This window comes from Cicer arietinum, chromosome 6 (genome assembly GCF_000331145.2).
Source record: "Cicer arietinum cultivar CDC Frontier isolate Library 1 chromosome 6, Cicar.CDCFrontier_v2.0, whole genome shotgun sequence".
Lineage (NCBI taxonomy): Eukaryota > Viridiplantae > Streptophyta > Magnoliopsida > Fabales > Fabaceae > Cicer > Cicer arietinum.
In genome coordinates this window covers 27,058,986-27,072,953 of record NC_021165.2, presented here as the reverse complement: position 1 = coordinate 27,072,953, position 13,968 = coordinate 27,058,986, and the positions used below count along the sequence as shown (strand labels likewise).

At 26.9% G+C, this 13,968-nt stretch overlaps 1 protein-coding gene across 1 annotated transcript; it reads left to right on the top strand.

Moving 5' to 3' along the window:
• The first annotated feature begins 5,630 nt into the window (after window positions 1-5,630).
• LOC101500936 (patellin-6-like) lies at window positions 5,631-9,580 on the top strand. Its single transcript, XM_004514199.4, has 4 exons — window positions 5,631-6,628; window positions 7,075-7,199; window positions 7,927-8,068; window positions 8,985-9,580. The coding sequence occupies exons 1-4, from the start codon at window positions 5,843-5,845 to the stop codon at window positions 9,243-9,245; spliced, it is 1,314 nt and encodes a 437-aa protein (XP_004514256.1). The 5' UTR covers window positions 5,631-5,842; the 3' UTR covers window positions 9,246-9,580.
• Window positions 9,581-13,968: the final 4,388 nt, after the last annotated feature.

Below are 13,968 nucleotides of genomic sequence, written 5' to 3'. Positions count from 1 at the left end.
AAATATTTCTAAAATAACTTTTGTATTTAAATGTGTCTAACTTGATTTTTCATATTTCAAAAAAGTATTAAAAAGGGGTATGTTTGAAAGAAAAGACAAATACGCCTAGTAATTTGAAATATGTCTTTTATTTAGAGACAATTTTTTTAATAGTGTGCTTATAATTAGAGAGAAATGTAGTAGCTTAGTTTCTTTATATATATTCTTCCTCTCACAATATTTGATATATTTGAACATTTTATAAAGATAAAAAAAGTTGTATAAATAAAATAGAGAAAATATTATTTTTAATAAATTACCATCATCAAATATTGGTTTATTCAACAATACCTTGAAAGACAAAGTGAAGTGAAAGATATTTACTTAGATGTGATGTAAATAGTATTATTAGAGACTATAATTGTAAAACTGTAATTAAAACTGCATCAAAAATTGAGTATAATTCATTTTAGTATAATTTTTCTATAAATGAGCAACTCAGTATGAGATAGAGGAAGTACATAGTATAATAATAGTATAATATGATACTTTTTATTCCTCTTTAATTTTATTTTAAGGTTATTTACACAAACTCTTAAAGACATAAAATTATGTTACTTTTGATAAAATTATTTGTTTTTTTTCTTCTTATAATACTATTAACTTTTTATCATTTTATTTCACTAATTTATCTCTCTAAAAAAAATTGTCAAGGATAATTTTGACAAAACAATACTTATAGTAGTTTGAACTTTAGAAACAATAAATAAAAAGGAGCAATATTTTAAAAAATAACACATTAAAAGGAACAAAGGAAGTACATTTTTAAATACCACAAAAATAATAAACTCTAAATGAAAGAGCATTTGTGGGGAGATGTCATTCCCCTAAATAGATTGGTCTGAGCCACATTTGGATCTTTAATTATATGTCATTTCAAATTATTAAACTTTTATGAGATATTTTATCGAACACATAATGTGCACACTTAGCACAATGCACCCAAAAAATATCTCGTATAAAAAAGAGTCTACAAAAGAACCTAACAAAGCAATATGACAATTAACATTTTTACCTAGATTTGATGGCTTAGGTAGTGGTCGGATTGGATCTTGATCTAAAGATCGAGGAGTATCAGAATGAAACTTTGGATACTTTATTTTGTTCATTGACGATCGTTCCGAAAGGAGGTCACTTCTAATGATAGCAATGATATGAGTGGCAGACTTTGTTGAGACATGTTATATATAGGGATTGTAGTAGGAGGCTTGATCCAATTGAAAAAACCATGATATTTGTTGGAAAAGAAAAGGGAATCCATGATGAATGTTGGTGGTGGCAGAGGAACAAAGGTGTTGAGAATAGAGAGGAAAAAAACCCAAAGAGTAGAGGAAGAAAGTCTCTAAAAAGGAAGAGGAAGCCTCCACAAGGGAGGAAAAAACCCTAGCTATGTTGGGAATAAAACCCTAATGGTACTGAGTTTTTGCAACATAAATTCTCAATTATGTTAATTCAACATGATTATACCTCTTAATTCTCAGCCTCACAATAGACATGACTATACAAAAATTCAAATAAGAGTTCCTCACATTCTCTTTTACTTTTTTTAATAGGTAATAAGTTGTTATGATAATACTTCTCATTTACTAGGTTTGAACTCTGATATTTTAACTCTTCAACTCGTTAACTCAACTAGTTGAAATGAAATCCCTCATATTCTCCTGTTATAGTTCACGGACTTAATTTGACTGTGTTTATACCTAAAAATAAATAACTGATTAACTGAGAACGACAAACAATCAAATTTTAGAGTAGTCGAAGGAAGGTTAGGTGCACAAAAAGCAATCAAATATGAGTTAATCTAGTTATTCTCAAGTTTACCAGAGTCCACAAGGGTTGTCAATGTCCAAGATTGAGTCAAAACCCAATACAACTTGATAATTCGTCGGTTATACGCTCACTTTTCACATTTTTAGCGCCACTAACGGCCAACACAGAAGCGTGATAACAAGAAAAGAGCGTGCACTAGTAATGCCAACGTGATAGAGTGAAGAAACAAGAGAACAAGTTGGTCGTGGGGTGCAACAAATTTCCTCAGTTGAAAGTTATCCATGTAATTAGCCGAGCATGGCTACATGTTTGTAGGCCACAATTTATGATCAGTAGGATTATATTTGTCTATAAAATATTACAAATTGTAATTTTTCTTACACATAATCAATCAAACAAGTTTTTTTATGTTATCTTTATATTTATCTTTATCAATTTACTTTATTTTATACATCTAATTCAATAGCTTAAAACGCCACACTATACTTAATGTTTTTTAGAGTAGTTAAAGAACTCATAACTAAGAGACGTAATTTCTTCCTCAACGTAATAGTTTAAAGAAAAAAAATATTGAAAATTGTTAGTCGATTCATCGGCTAAATCTTTTTCAACAATACATTGATTGGCAAAATAATTCATGAATGATTTTATTGATTTGCAAAATACTATTTTGATATATACTATGCAGCAAAAGTGCATAAATAGTCTTGGACGTGTATATTTATAGATAATAAAGAAAATGACATTTTTGTACAAAAAAAAACAATGACATTGGATACAACAAATCACAAAGCTTTGGCATGGCTAAAATCAATATCAATATGTGAAGTGAATACATCAATGATGAATAAAGGTATTCAATTGAAAGTGATATATGCTTCATCAACTTAGTTGGTATTGTCATGTCATATACCCAAATTTATATGAACTGTGGGGCAAAAATGTTCCGGCAAACACACGACAAATGTAAATTATTTGACAAGCATAGTCTGTAAAGCAAGTTCATGGCATTAGATATGATTTCTTGTTAGATACTTTACATGTTATGCATTAACAAAATTAATTTGGTTTTGCTAAAAAAACTATATGATTTTGTTACAATGGTCGAAGAATTAGGAGTCCAATAATGTAACCAAAAAATAAATAAATAAAGAGTCAAAATAATTTACTCAAGGATTAAATTAAACTCAATATAACTAATAAAATTATTAAGTTTAAATGATTGATTAGTTTTAATTAAAAAACAATCGATCAAGTAAAAAACAAATTCAAATCTTAACTAAGACAATCATTGACCGTATATTTTAATCGTACAGTTGCACTCTGTATTAACATGACTTTTTTTTTTTTTAGAAATTTAAGAATAAAAATAAAAATATCACATCAAAATATATATATTTGTCATTTGCCTTGAATGAAAATTGACTATTTCTAACTCAAAATTTTTACTTTATTCTTCCTTAAATTTAGATCGATATTTCTAATTAAAAAAAATATGATATCTTAACTTTTAGGCTTAAATAAATTTTTTGTCCTTTAAATTTTACTAAATATTTCTTTTATTCTTTTATTTTTTTTAATTCATATTTATCCTTTATCTTTTATAAATGATGAATGTTAGTTTCTTTTATCATAACTTTTTCAAACACTTGTATGATTACCGTCATGAATTGTTGATGTCTAATCTTGGATCAATTGTAAAGTATGCAATTTTGACAAAGACGAGAAGAAAATTCAAACAACTCTGATACATATCATTTTTTTCAAAAAGTTTATATATATTTCAAATCATGCAAATTAATTTTTTTTCAAGTACAAATTTATTATTTGGTTAAATAGATAATTCTTTAAAGAATATTATAATGGATACATATTAACAATTATTAAAAATAATTTCATTAACTAAGCATTGCTATAGTTTTTGTTGTAATTATGAAAAATATTAACATACATTATTTATAGAAAGATAAATGACGAAAATAAATATTTAAAAAATATATATATTTAAGTGTAACTTTTATTACCAATCCAAGTGCATGTTTGAGATTACTGATTACATATGTCTTGCATTTGCCAAACAGTAATCACAGCAAAAACCTCTTATGACATTAGTTAGTAATTGAGTCACTACTATAATTAAGGACCATTAACAAGTTTATGATTTATGCATTACATTATGATGCATTTGACCATCACACTATGATGGGTATACAAAAAGAATGTTTATTTATCTCATGATAAAAGCATCTATGCATTAGTGGATTTTATATTTTTAGGGACATGATTAGTAGTAGAAAACGTTTTCTGTTTTTAGTTTTAATTTTTAATTACAAATTTGAGGAAAAATAATTATGAAATTTTCAACGAAAAATAAGGGAAACACTTCATTTTTTATTTTTCCTCACATTCCATGCATATTACAATTACAATATAATTAAAATTAAACTTCAAATATTACTATATTAAAATTAAAATCAAGTTTTAATGAAATGATTCTAGAATACATGAATATTTTATGGATATAATATATATAGAATGATGGTAATAATAAAAATGAAAGGATAAGAAGAGGAAGTTGTGGTCCAAAAGAGGCAACAAACTCGTGCACTGCACTCTTTGTAGGGGACGAATCAATGTGGGTTGCTACTGTTACAATATTTTGATTTCTCCATTATTTTTGTCACACTTTTCTCAGCTCCAACTCTTTTTAACATGGTTCAAAGAATTCATGCAAAATTTATGGATTTATTTTATTTTAGTGTACACTGACTATTGATTGTTAAAATAAATTTTTTTCCTTTCTTTCAAAAAAAATAATATTAAATAGATTGTTAATACTTTTAACTATTATTTAGCTTATTATACTTTAAATTCTATAAATTTAATCTACATCGATAATTATTCTTTTTGTATTATTTATAATCAAATCAGTTTAAAGGTAAGTTCATTAAAATAATAATTTAATCGATTTTATATAATATCTATTTTTAATTAATAATTTAATTATTTAAATTAATATTTGTTGAGATATTATCAATTTTAAATGAAAATTACTTAATTTTAATTTTAAAAATACTAGAATATATAACCTATTCATAAGTACAAAATATTTTTAGAATTCTTTAAAAGCCTCCATATTGAGGCTCTTGATAATGGTCTTGAATAAAAAAAATCTAAAATTTGTTTTAAATCTCCATATATTTTGTGTTGAACTTAATATTACTTCTTTTATTTCAACTGATTTAAGTGTCTAATATAATTAAAAAATATATATAAATAATTCTTATGTGAGAAATTTGATATCAACTCTATATATATTATTCTATTTGATTTTAAATATTAAAAAAAGTTAAATAAAAAAAGTTAATATACCTAATTATAATTACTACAAAAGTTAAATTAAGTATGTCAATGGTCAAATCCTATATTTAATTAAGTGTATCTAAAACCAGAGAACAATTATGTATTTAATCCATAATAAATATGAATCAAATTAACTCTATCTTATATTCAAAAAATTTACAGCTTTCATTGCATTGAAATTAAAAAAAATACTTAATCTTATATAAAAAAGATATAATTGAAACCAGGTATTATTAACTCCCAAATTATTATCTTTTAAAAAAAAAAAAAAAACTCTGTAATTATGGTCAGAGATTATCCTTCCCCACAACACAAGTACCTGTATCTTTTTTCAAACTTCAGAGTTTGAACACTGTATGCATCAAAATACACTCCAATACTTCTTCACACTCTCTTCCAAAACAGCGCGTGAACTCACTCTCTCCACACTCCACTTCCTCAAAACCACATTCAAATTTCTCCACAAAACAAGCACACCACTACATTAACCAACCAACCTCACTCAAAAAAACACTCTCTGTGTTCTGTCTCAAATAACAACAGAAAAAACAAAACTAAGAAAGTTCAAATCTTTTTGATAGAATCACCAACCCTCAAAACCTCAAAACCAACCTTAATTTTCAATTTTCATACAGAGATTCCATCGGGTATCTCTAAAAATCCAAACTTGATGATGGATAATTCTTCACCAACATCTCTCTCATCACCTCTCTCTCTCCAAAACCAAAAAACACCCTTTCAAGACCCACCACAAGCATCACCAAAACCATACAAAAAAACCTTAATCTCATCTCTAATGGGTACTACCACCAATCTAAGAACCTCTTCCTTTGAAGAAGACAATTACTTTGTTACCCTTCTCAAATCCTCAGAGAAAAAAGCACTTCAAGAACTAAAAAGAAAACTCATTGAAACAACAACAAAAACTTCTTCAAATGGAGTTGAACATGAAATTTCAATGTGGGGTGTTTCTCTTGTTAGTGAAGATGATAGAGCTGATGTAATACTCTTGAAGTTTCTAAGAGCAAGAGATTTCAAAGTTAATGAAGCACTAATCATGATTCTAAAGTGTTTAACTTGGAGGAAAGAGTTTTGTGCTGATAACATAGTTGATGAAGATTTGAGTGATTTCAAAGAGCTTGAAGGTGTGATAGCTTATATGCAAGGACATGATAGAGAGGGACATCCTGTGTGTTACAATGCTTATGGTGTTTTTAAGGATAAGGATATGTATGAAAGGATTTTTGGAGATGAAGAGAAGCTTAAGAAGTTTCTTAGGTGGAGAATTCAAGTTCTTGAAAGAGGGATTAAGCTTCTTCATTTTAAGGCTGGTGGTGTTAATTCTCTTATTCAAGTTACTGACCTTAAAGATATGCCTAAAAGAGAGCTTAGGGTTGCTTCTAACCATATCCTCTCATTGTTTCAAGATAACTACCCAGAAATGGTTGCCAAAAAGGTACTTTTTTTATATATAATTTACTTAACATAGACACCGCCGTGACACTGACACATAAACGAGTGATTCATCATGAATTTGGATTCCTTGCTGTCAGAGAATTCCCATAATTCTGCATTCACGCAATTGAGACACCCATAGACGTGTGATTGAGAGATTAGACAGCTAAAAATAAAAATTTGGACTAACTAGAGTCAATTGCAACACATTTGAATTGTTTGATTAATATCATATAGTTCATAATTCAAATTTTAATTATTTGTTTAAAATAATAGCAGAAAATCTGGATATCGACACGATTTGGATAAAAAAATATAAATGTTGTTATATTATTATTTTTTATTAATTTTTTTTTGTTTGTGTGGATTGCTTTCTATGTTTATTTCTAAATTTTGAGTGTTTTTCTTTTTTGCTTATTTACTTGCTTTTACTTTTTTGGGGTTCAGATTTTCATCAATGTGCCATGGTACTTCAGCATGTTGTATTCAATGTTTAGTCCTTTTTTAACTCAAAGGACTAAAAGCAAATTTGTGATCTCAAAGGAAGGAAATGCTGCAGAGACACTCTACAAGTGAGTATAATGGTTTCTCCATTTGGTTATTTACTTTTTTGTCCCTTTTTTTGAATCTTATATACAAGTCCCATATACATTCATTTAGAATGTTTTAGTTGGCTTTGTTTCTCTCAATTTTTATCTATATACATTACTTACTTTTAGTATTTAAGCACAAAAAGACATTAGACACAGTACTGACGGAAAGAGACCGATAATTATTTTAAAAATCAAAAGAAATTAAATGTAATCATATTTGTGTAAATATGAACACGGTTTCCTGCAGAGGCATTCATGCAATTAGTGACTATGTAATTGTATGACGGAGATCATACAATCAATATCTCTAACAAATTTTGATTTAAAAGAACCTATAATTACCGAACATGAGATATGGACCGTCTAATCTCCATCAGATGGTCACATAGTCACTGTTTGCATGAATGCGTGCAATAAGTGACTAGGAACCTGAATTCGTGTCAATATAGTGCCAATGTTGCACACAAATGCATGTCAGGCACCAAACACGCCTGAGATCTGAAGTGATGGTGCAGCATGTAGTGCATGTTTGGACCGACGGCGAAAACTATGCTCTAGAGCTTATATAAAATCACGCTGCGGCGTGATTTTTGGGCTCATCGTTAATCGAAACATACATGTAATATTTTTAGCAAATAATATTCCAACGTTTCTTGTGTTTCCATATTTGGGGTTTGATTTCTGAAAGATGTTTTGTTATGTTCAGATTCATTAGACCTGAAGATATTCCTGTTCAATATGGAGGACTGAGTAGGGTCAGTGATTTGCAAAATGGTCCCCCAAAACCGGCCTCTGAATTCACTGTCAAAGGAGGGGAGAAAGTGAATATACAAATAGAAGGAATTGAGGTAGTAATAATTCATCTCATTCCATTCATTTATTTACTCTTCCCTATGCATAATTATATATTATAATATTAGTCCTTTTGTCATGATGCAATGCAAGTTGTTTGTTTCCTTTTCTGAAAGAAAAAAAATTTATATTTTCTCTTTTGATTCTCTATTTCATTTTGAAATTTACTTACTTGCCCCTAAAATTGTTGGAGTTTGACAATTTGGTATCTAAAATTAATGTAATTATGAAATGACCCCTGAAATTCAAAAAATTTCTATCACATTAGTTTTCTTAGAAGGAGGTTGGATTTAAATCTGGAAAATTAATATAACTACTAATTTACTAACATGTCTGGTTAAAAAAAACACATTAGTTTTTTTGGGTTGATCAGAGTATATTCAATCCATGAAACCTTTTTAGAAAAGTAATTTGTATTTTAGTCCTTAAAATTGTGTAATAGTTGATCAATTTAATCCTTGAAATTTGTAAAATAGAAATTTAGTCCTTTAAATTGAAAACATCAATAAATTTAGTCTTGTTTTTCAAATTTAGCACCATAATTTAAAAGTTGTATGCTTAGTTTGATTCACCAAGAAATTATTCAAGTCAACATCTTGGCCTTTCATTGGTTCGATAAGTGTTTATTAAAGAAATATTTTGATTGAGATATTAAATTGATTGATGTTCTTTAAATTAAAGTCCAATTTGTTATTTTGCAAATTTGAGCGATTAAATTAATGACCTTTACAAGTTGCTTAGAATTTTCAATTAGAGGAATAATTTTAGAATTTTTGTTCATTTCATTTGCCTCTTAAAGGATTAAATTGATAATTTGTTCAAACTTGAACCAAGCACTAGCTCAAATTATTATTTATTTTTCATACACATGAAGCTAAATTAGTTTTTTTACTTGTTGTGGGGGTGAACTAGGGGGGTGCAACTATCACTTGGGACATTGTTGTAGGAGGTTGGGACTTAGAATACAGTGCTGAGTTTGTTCCAAATGCTGAAGGAAGCTACACTATAGCAGTTGAGAAGCCAAGAAAAATTGGAGCCTCAGAAGAAGCAATTCACAACTCATTCACATCAAAAGGATCTGGAAAAATGATACTCTCGGTTGATAACACTTCGTCGAGGAAGAAAAAAGTCGCTGCTTATCGATATGTTGTCCGCAAATGCTGCACCACTTGAGAGATTGTCATTAAGCGCGTGTTTTGAAACATTAATTTCTTAAGTAGGAACATGTGGTGGCCTTAAAGCTACCGCATGATGATTGAATTTCTAACATGTTTTGAAACACTTGCGAAGATTCAATTAGTTTTACATTTAAACTTTTGCTAATGATGCTTTTTTTTTTTAACTTTTATTTGAAGAGTCACATTTATGCTTATGAACTTGTCATATGTTTAACTTTAGAGTTATTAATTAACTAGTAGTGTTGTATGTAAAAATGAGAACAATGGTGGTAGTAATAGTTTATTGCTTGCTATAGAAGAAAAGCAATTAAGTTTGCTTACATAGCATAACATGTTACTGTTTGTTATGACCTTTTCAGTGGATTTTGGGACAATTACAACATTGTGTATGTTTTGAACTTGCAATCTACATATGATTTGAAATTCTGTTTTTTATTTTTTTGTTTGTTGGAAAAGTGTTTGGATGGAATAAATATCCACTATTCAATTTGATGAAATTTTAGGACTATCAAAATAATTTTGACATCATCAGAATTTTAAAATCTAACTTTGATTTTTTAAATATTAATCATATTTGTTTTTTTTTTTTGGTATTTGTAGAAATTATAATAGCATTTGAGTTTGTAATATTGGAGATGAATTTGAAAATTAAGAAATTATTTTAATTGATATTTAATAATGTCAAATTTATTTATCATATATTAATTACTTATACTGTTATGTCAACATATTTAAATACAAAAATTTACACATGAATTATTTTAATTGATATTTAATAATGTCAAATTTATTTATCAATTTATAAAATTTAATTGATGCTTATAATTTCATGAAATAATTTGTATATTCACTTATTTTTCTTGAAAGTGTATGTTAGGCATCACGTTTGAATGGTTCAAATTAATTTTAAAGATGTATAATTGATTTTAGTATGTGTGATTGTTTTTTTAGTATAATTAATTGATATGCGAAAGAGTAAATACTTGCCATGATAATATAGAATAGAATAGTGTGAGATCTACTTTTTGTTTTGTACCATATTTGATGGACAATAAATAGCATAAACCAAATGATACAAAATTTACTCTAATATTCTTTATGATATATATAAACGTTTATGACTATAAATATTAATTAGATATCAAATAGATTAAAAGTGAGAGAGACAATAGAAGTAGATAAATAGATAGAGGAAATAGTAGATAGATAAGAGAGAAAGCAAGGAAGAGAAAATAGAGGAGAGAAAAAAGAGATGAATAAGAGAAAAATAAATTTATTAGAAAATAAAAGTTTGTTGTTTTATTTTTATATTTTAAATATTTTGTCAAGAGGACAATACATTGCAGTATTGTTGAGCGAGTTACAAAATTTACAATCAAAGTCAGTACAATATAAATTGCTCTCTTTTACAATAAATATTCTAGACTCTAAACATAATTTTGATTCTCAAATTTTTGATTTATTTTTATATGAATGTATTTGATTATAAATCATTAAATAAAAATTAATTTATTAAAAAAACTCAATATTAAATATTTATTTATTGGTGTAGCATTTGGTAGAAAAAATGAAAAGGAAAAATTGAATTGGGATTTGATATTGACATGTATTGTAAGGTGATATAGGTTACTTTATTTTGTATAGATTTGGTATTGTTTGAATATATGAATTGGGATATGATTGTGACATAAAGTTCCAAAGATAGAAGCGGGAAGTGTTCACGGGTAGTGACTGGTAACGTGTTTAGGGAATTTAAATTTGACAGTGGACCCTCTCCTTTTTTTATTTTTTTATTTTTTTTATTTTTTTTTAATTGTTCTACTTTCCTAATCTTCTGATACTGTCATAGTGATGTGTGTTCTGCTTTGGTTGAACCATTTTCTTATTTACCTTTTCTCTTTTCTTCTCTGTTCCCTTTATATTTTCTAGATTCGTCTATTTTATCACTTATGGATTACTCCCTCTATCTCACACTTTACCAATTTTTATTTATTTAAAATAATATTATTCATAATTTTTAATACAAGTTTAATAATTTTTTTATATTATTTTTTTTACTCCCTCTATCGATAATAATAAAAAATTAATAATTAACATGAACAACTTAGTAAAATTTTTTATCTTTTTTTTTTATATTATTATATTTTTAATATGTGTGAAAGATCTTAAACGACATTGATTTCGAGAGATAAATTATTATTAATTAAATATATTTTATATTTATTTTTAAAAATTAAATTTAAAATACTAAAAGTATTATTTATTTTTTTATAGTTTAATTGACAAATATTATTTTTTTTATAATATATATTATATTTTGAATTGAAACTTAAAATTTAACAATTGTGTGTATGAATTTGAAGGACTCTTATTACTTTATATAAGGGAAAAAAATCATTCATTTTTAATCTAAAAAAAAGGTGTTTTTTCTTCACCTAGAATAAAAAGCTCAGTTTTGGTTAAAAGTTGGACTATAAAAAAGAAAAATTCTATTTTTGGAATCATATAAGATTAGCCTCATAGTTTTTTTAAAGCACATAATTGAAATGAAAAAACATCACATAACAAAAAAAATATATCTCAATTATGTTGCTCCTATCTACAGATAAATTTATTTAAATAAAATAAAAAGAGGAGTACAAATTTTTTGGAGATTAATTCAAGATCCAACCAAACAAATAGTACAGACAACAAATGTCTTGTAGGAAAAAGGGAAGGTGCAAAATACTAAAAGAAAATAATTAACAATCCACAAGGAACCATTATTTGAAACAAAAATAAGGAATATTATTCCTACAAAACTCCTCCATAATTACCGCAAGAATAGAATTCCACCAGCTTAAGCCCTGCAAACTAAAAGCAAAGTCAGCAAGTTTATTTTCACAATGATTACCCTCTATAGATATGAGTGATATAAAATAAAGACGATATTTTTGGTGATATTTAAAATATTTAGGATTAAATAAATTTTTAATTTTTATAAAATTTTAAAGTTTTATTTTTAATTTATGTAAGAAAACCTTCAACTTTAGCTCTAAATTCTTTTTACAATTTTATTTTTAGTCTTTGCATGCAATTGAACATCTTACCACTGGTATAAGGATTAGTCTCATAACCTAAGGTTGAAAATGAGCTCAGCTCAAATTTAGTTTTAAGTTTGATTCAACTCAATAAAAATTGATTAAGTTCGAAACTCACTTGAATTCGTCAAACTTATTTTTTAACTTGAACTCAACTTAATTCAAGTACACAGTTAATTCAATTCGGCTCAATAACTCGAATCAAACGAATCAAAAAATTAAAAAAAAAAAAAACTTAAAGGAACAAATGTGTTCCTTCAACTTTTAGTTAAAATATTAATAAAAAAAGATAACTTAATTCCATATAATTTAAATTTAAACTAAACTTAAAAATCAATCTTCTTAGATCAAATTTTTCATTATTCTCAATTGTCTTATGTGTTGGTAGTGTACTCCTTATATAAGAGAAGAGAGAGTATAAGTGAGTATATTTTCAATGTGGGACTTAATTGTGAAAGTTGAGAGAGTTCGATGAATGTATGATTTCTAAGTGATAAACATAACTAAATAACAATATTTGAACAATAATATAGCACTTAAAACAATTTTATTTACCTTCATGGTATAAATAAGAATTATATACTTTGTTTCTAACTTTTAATTGACATAAATTTTATCGCGAAAGTAATTGATTTGAGTAACATATACAATATCTCATCTTAGATTTGTTGATAATTCTTTTACAATATTAGAGACAGAATTTGGTGTTCCTATAAACAATTGAGTTGTGTGTCTTTTTAGTAGCTTTCAAATTATATAAATAACTTCTTAATATTAGTTTTTCAAATAATTTTTATTTTATTTCAACATAACATTTACAATGTGTTCAACGTCATCTTTAAGTATTTTAATACTTACACCAAAATTAATTGTTTTAGCAACTCCCAAATGAAATTTATTTTTTTCGAAAATAAAATTATATAAAATTAATTATATAAATTGATAGTGTATATCGAGTGTTGGTGTATATGACCTCGTAATAAGCGGAATATATCAGAATGTATCAGTTCTTTATGAAATTAAATCAATTTCATACACACAGCGGAAATTAACTTGTGGCATACAAGATTAGCAAGTTTTATTAGATTGATCTGAGATTAATCAAGATGCAGACAAGTCAAATTAACAGATTAAACAATATTACTTATTACAGAATATGTTTAACATGCATCTGGTTTTAATCACATATACAGATATAGCAATATAGTAAATCAAAGGTGTTAAGGGTTAGAGAAGATTGCACCAAGAATTTATACTGGTTCAGTTGTCAACTTGACAACCTACATCCAGTCCTGCAAATCCAAACGGATTTCAGATTTTCTTCTCCAATAGAAAGAATCAATTACAGATTGTCCAGTTTCCTCCCCGAAACCTATCTATCTTAATGATCTCTTTCCTATTAATCACCCTCTGATCCTTGTAGATACTCAGCAACCTATCGCAGAATCAAAGTACAACTCTTTCTTGTTGAGCACTCTCACCCAAGAAAGTAGTCACCAGTTTCTAGCTGGATTTTCTCACTTTGTTTTTGTTTCAAAGAATTGTTACAAACAGAATACAGAAAGAACAAAGTAGTCTTCAATCTTGGTCAAAATGGCTTCTCACAATTCTGGATATTCAAAGATTGTTCATGAGAAC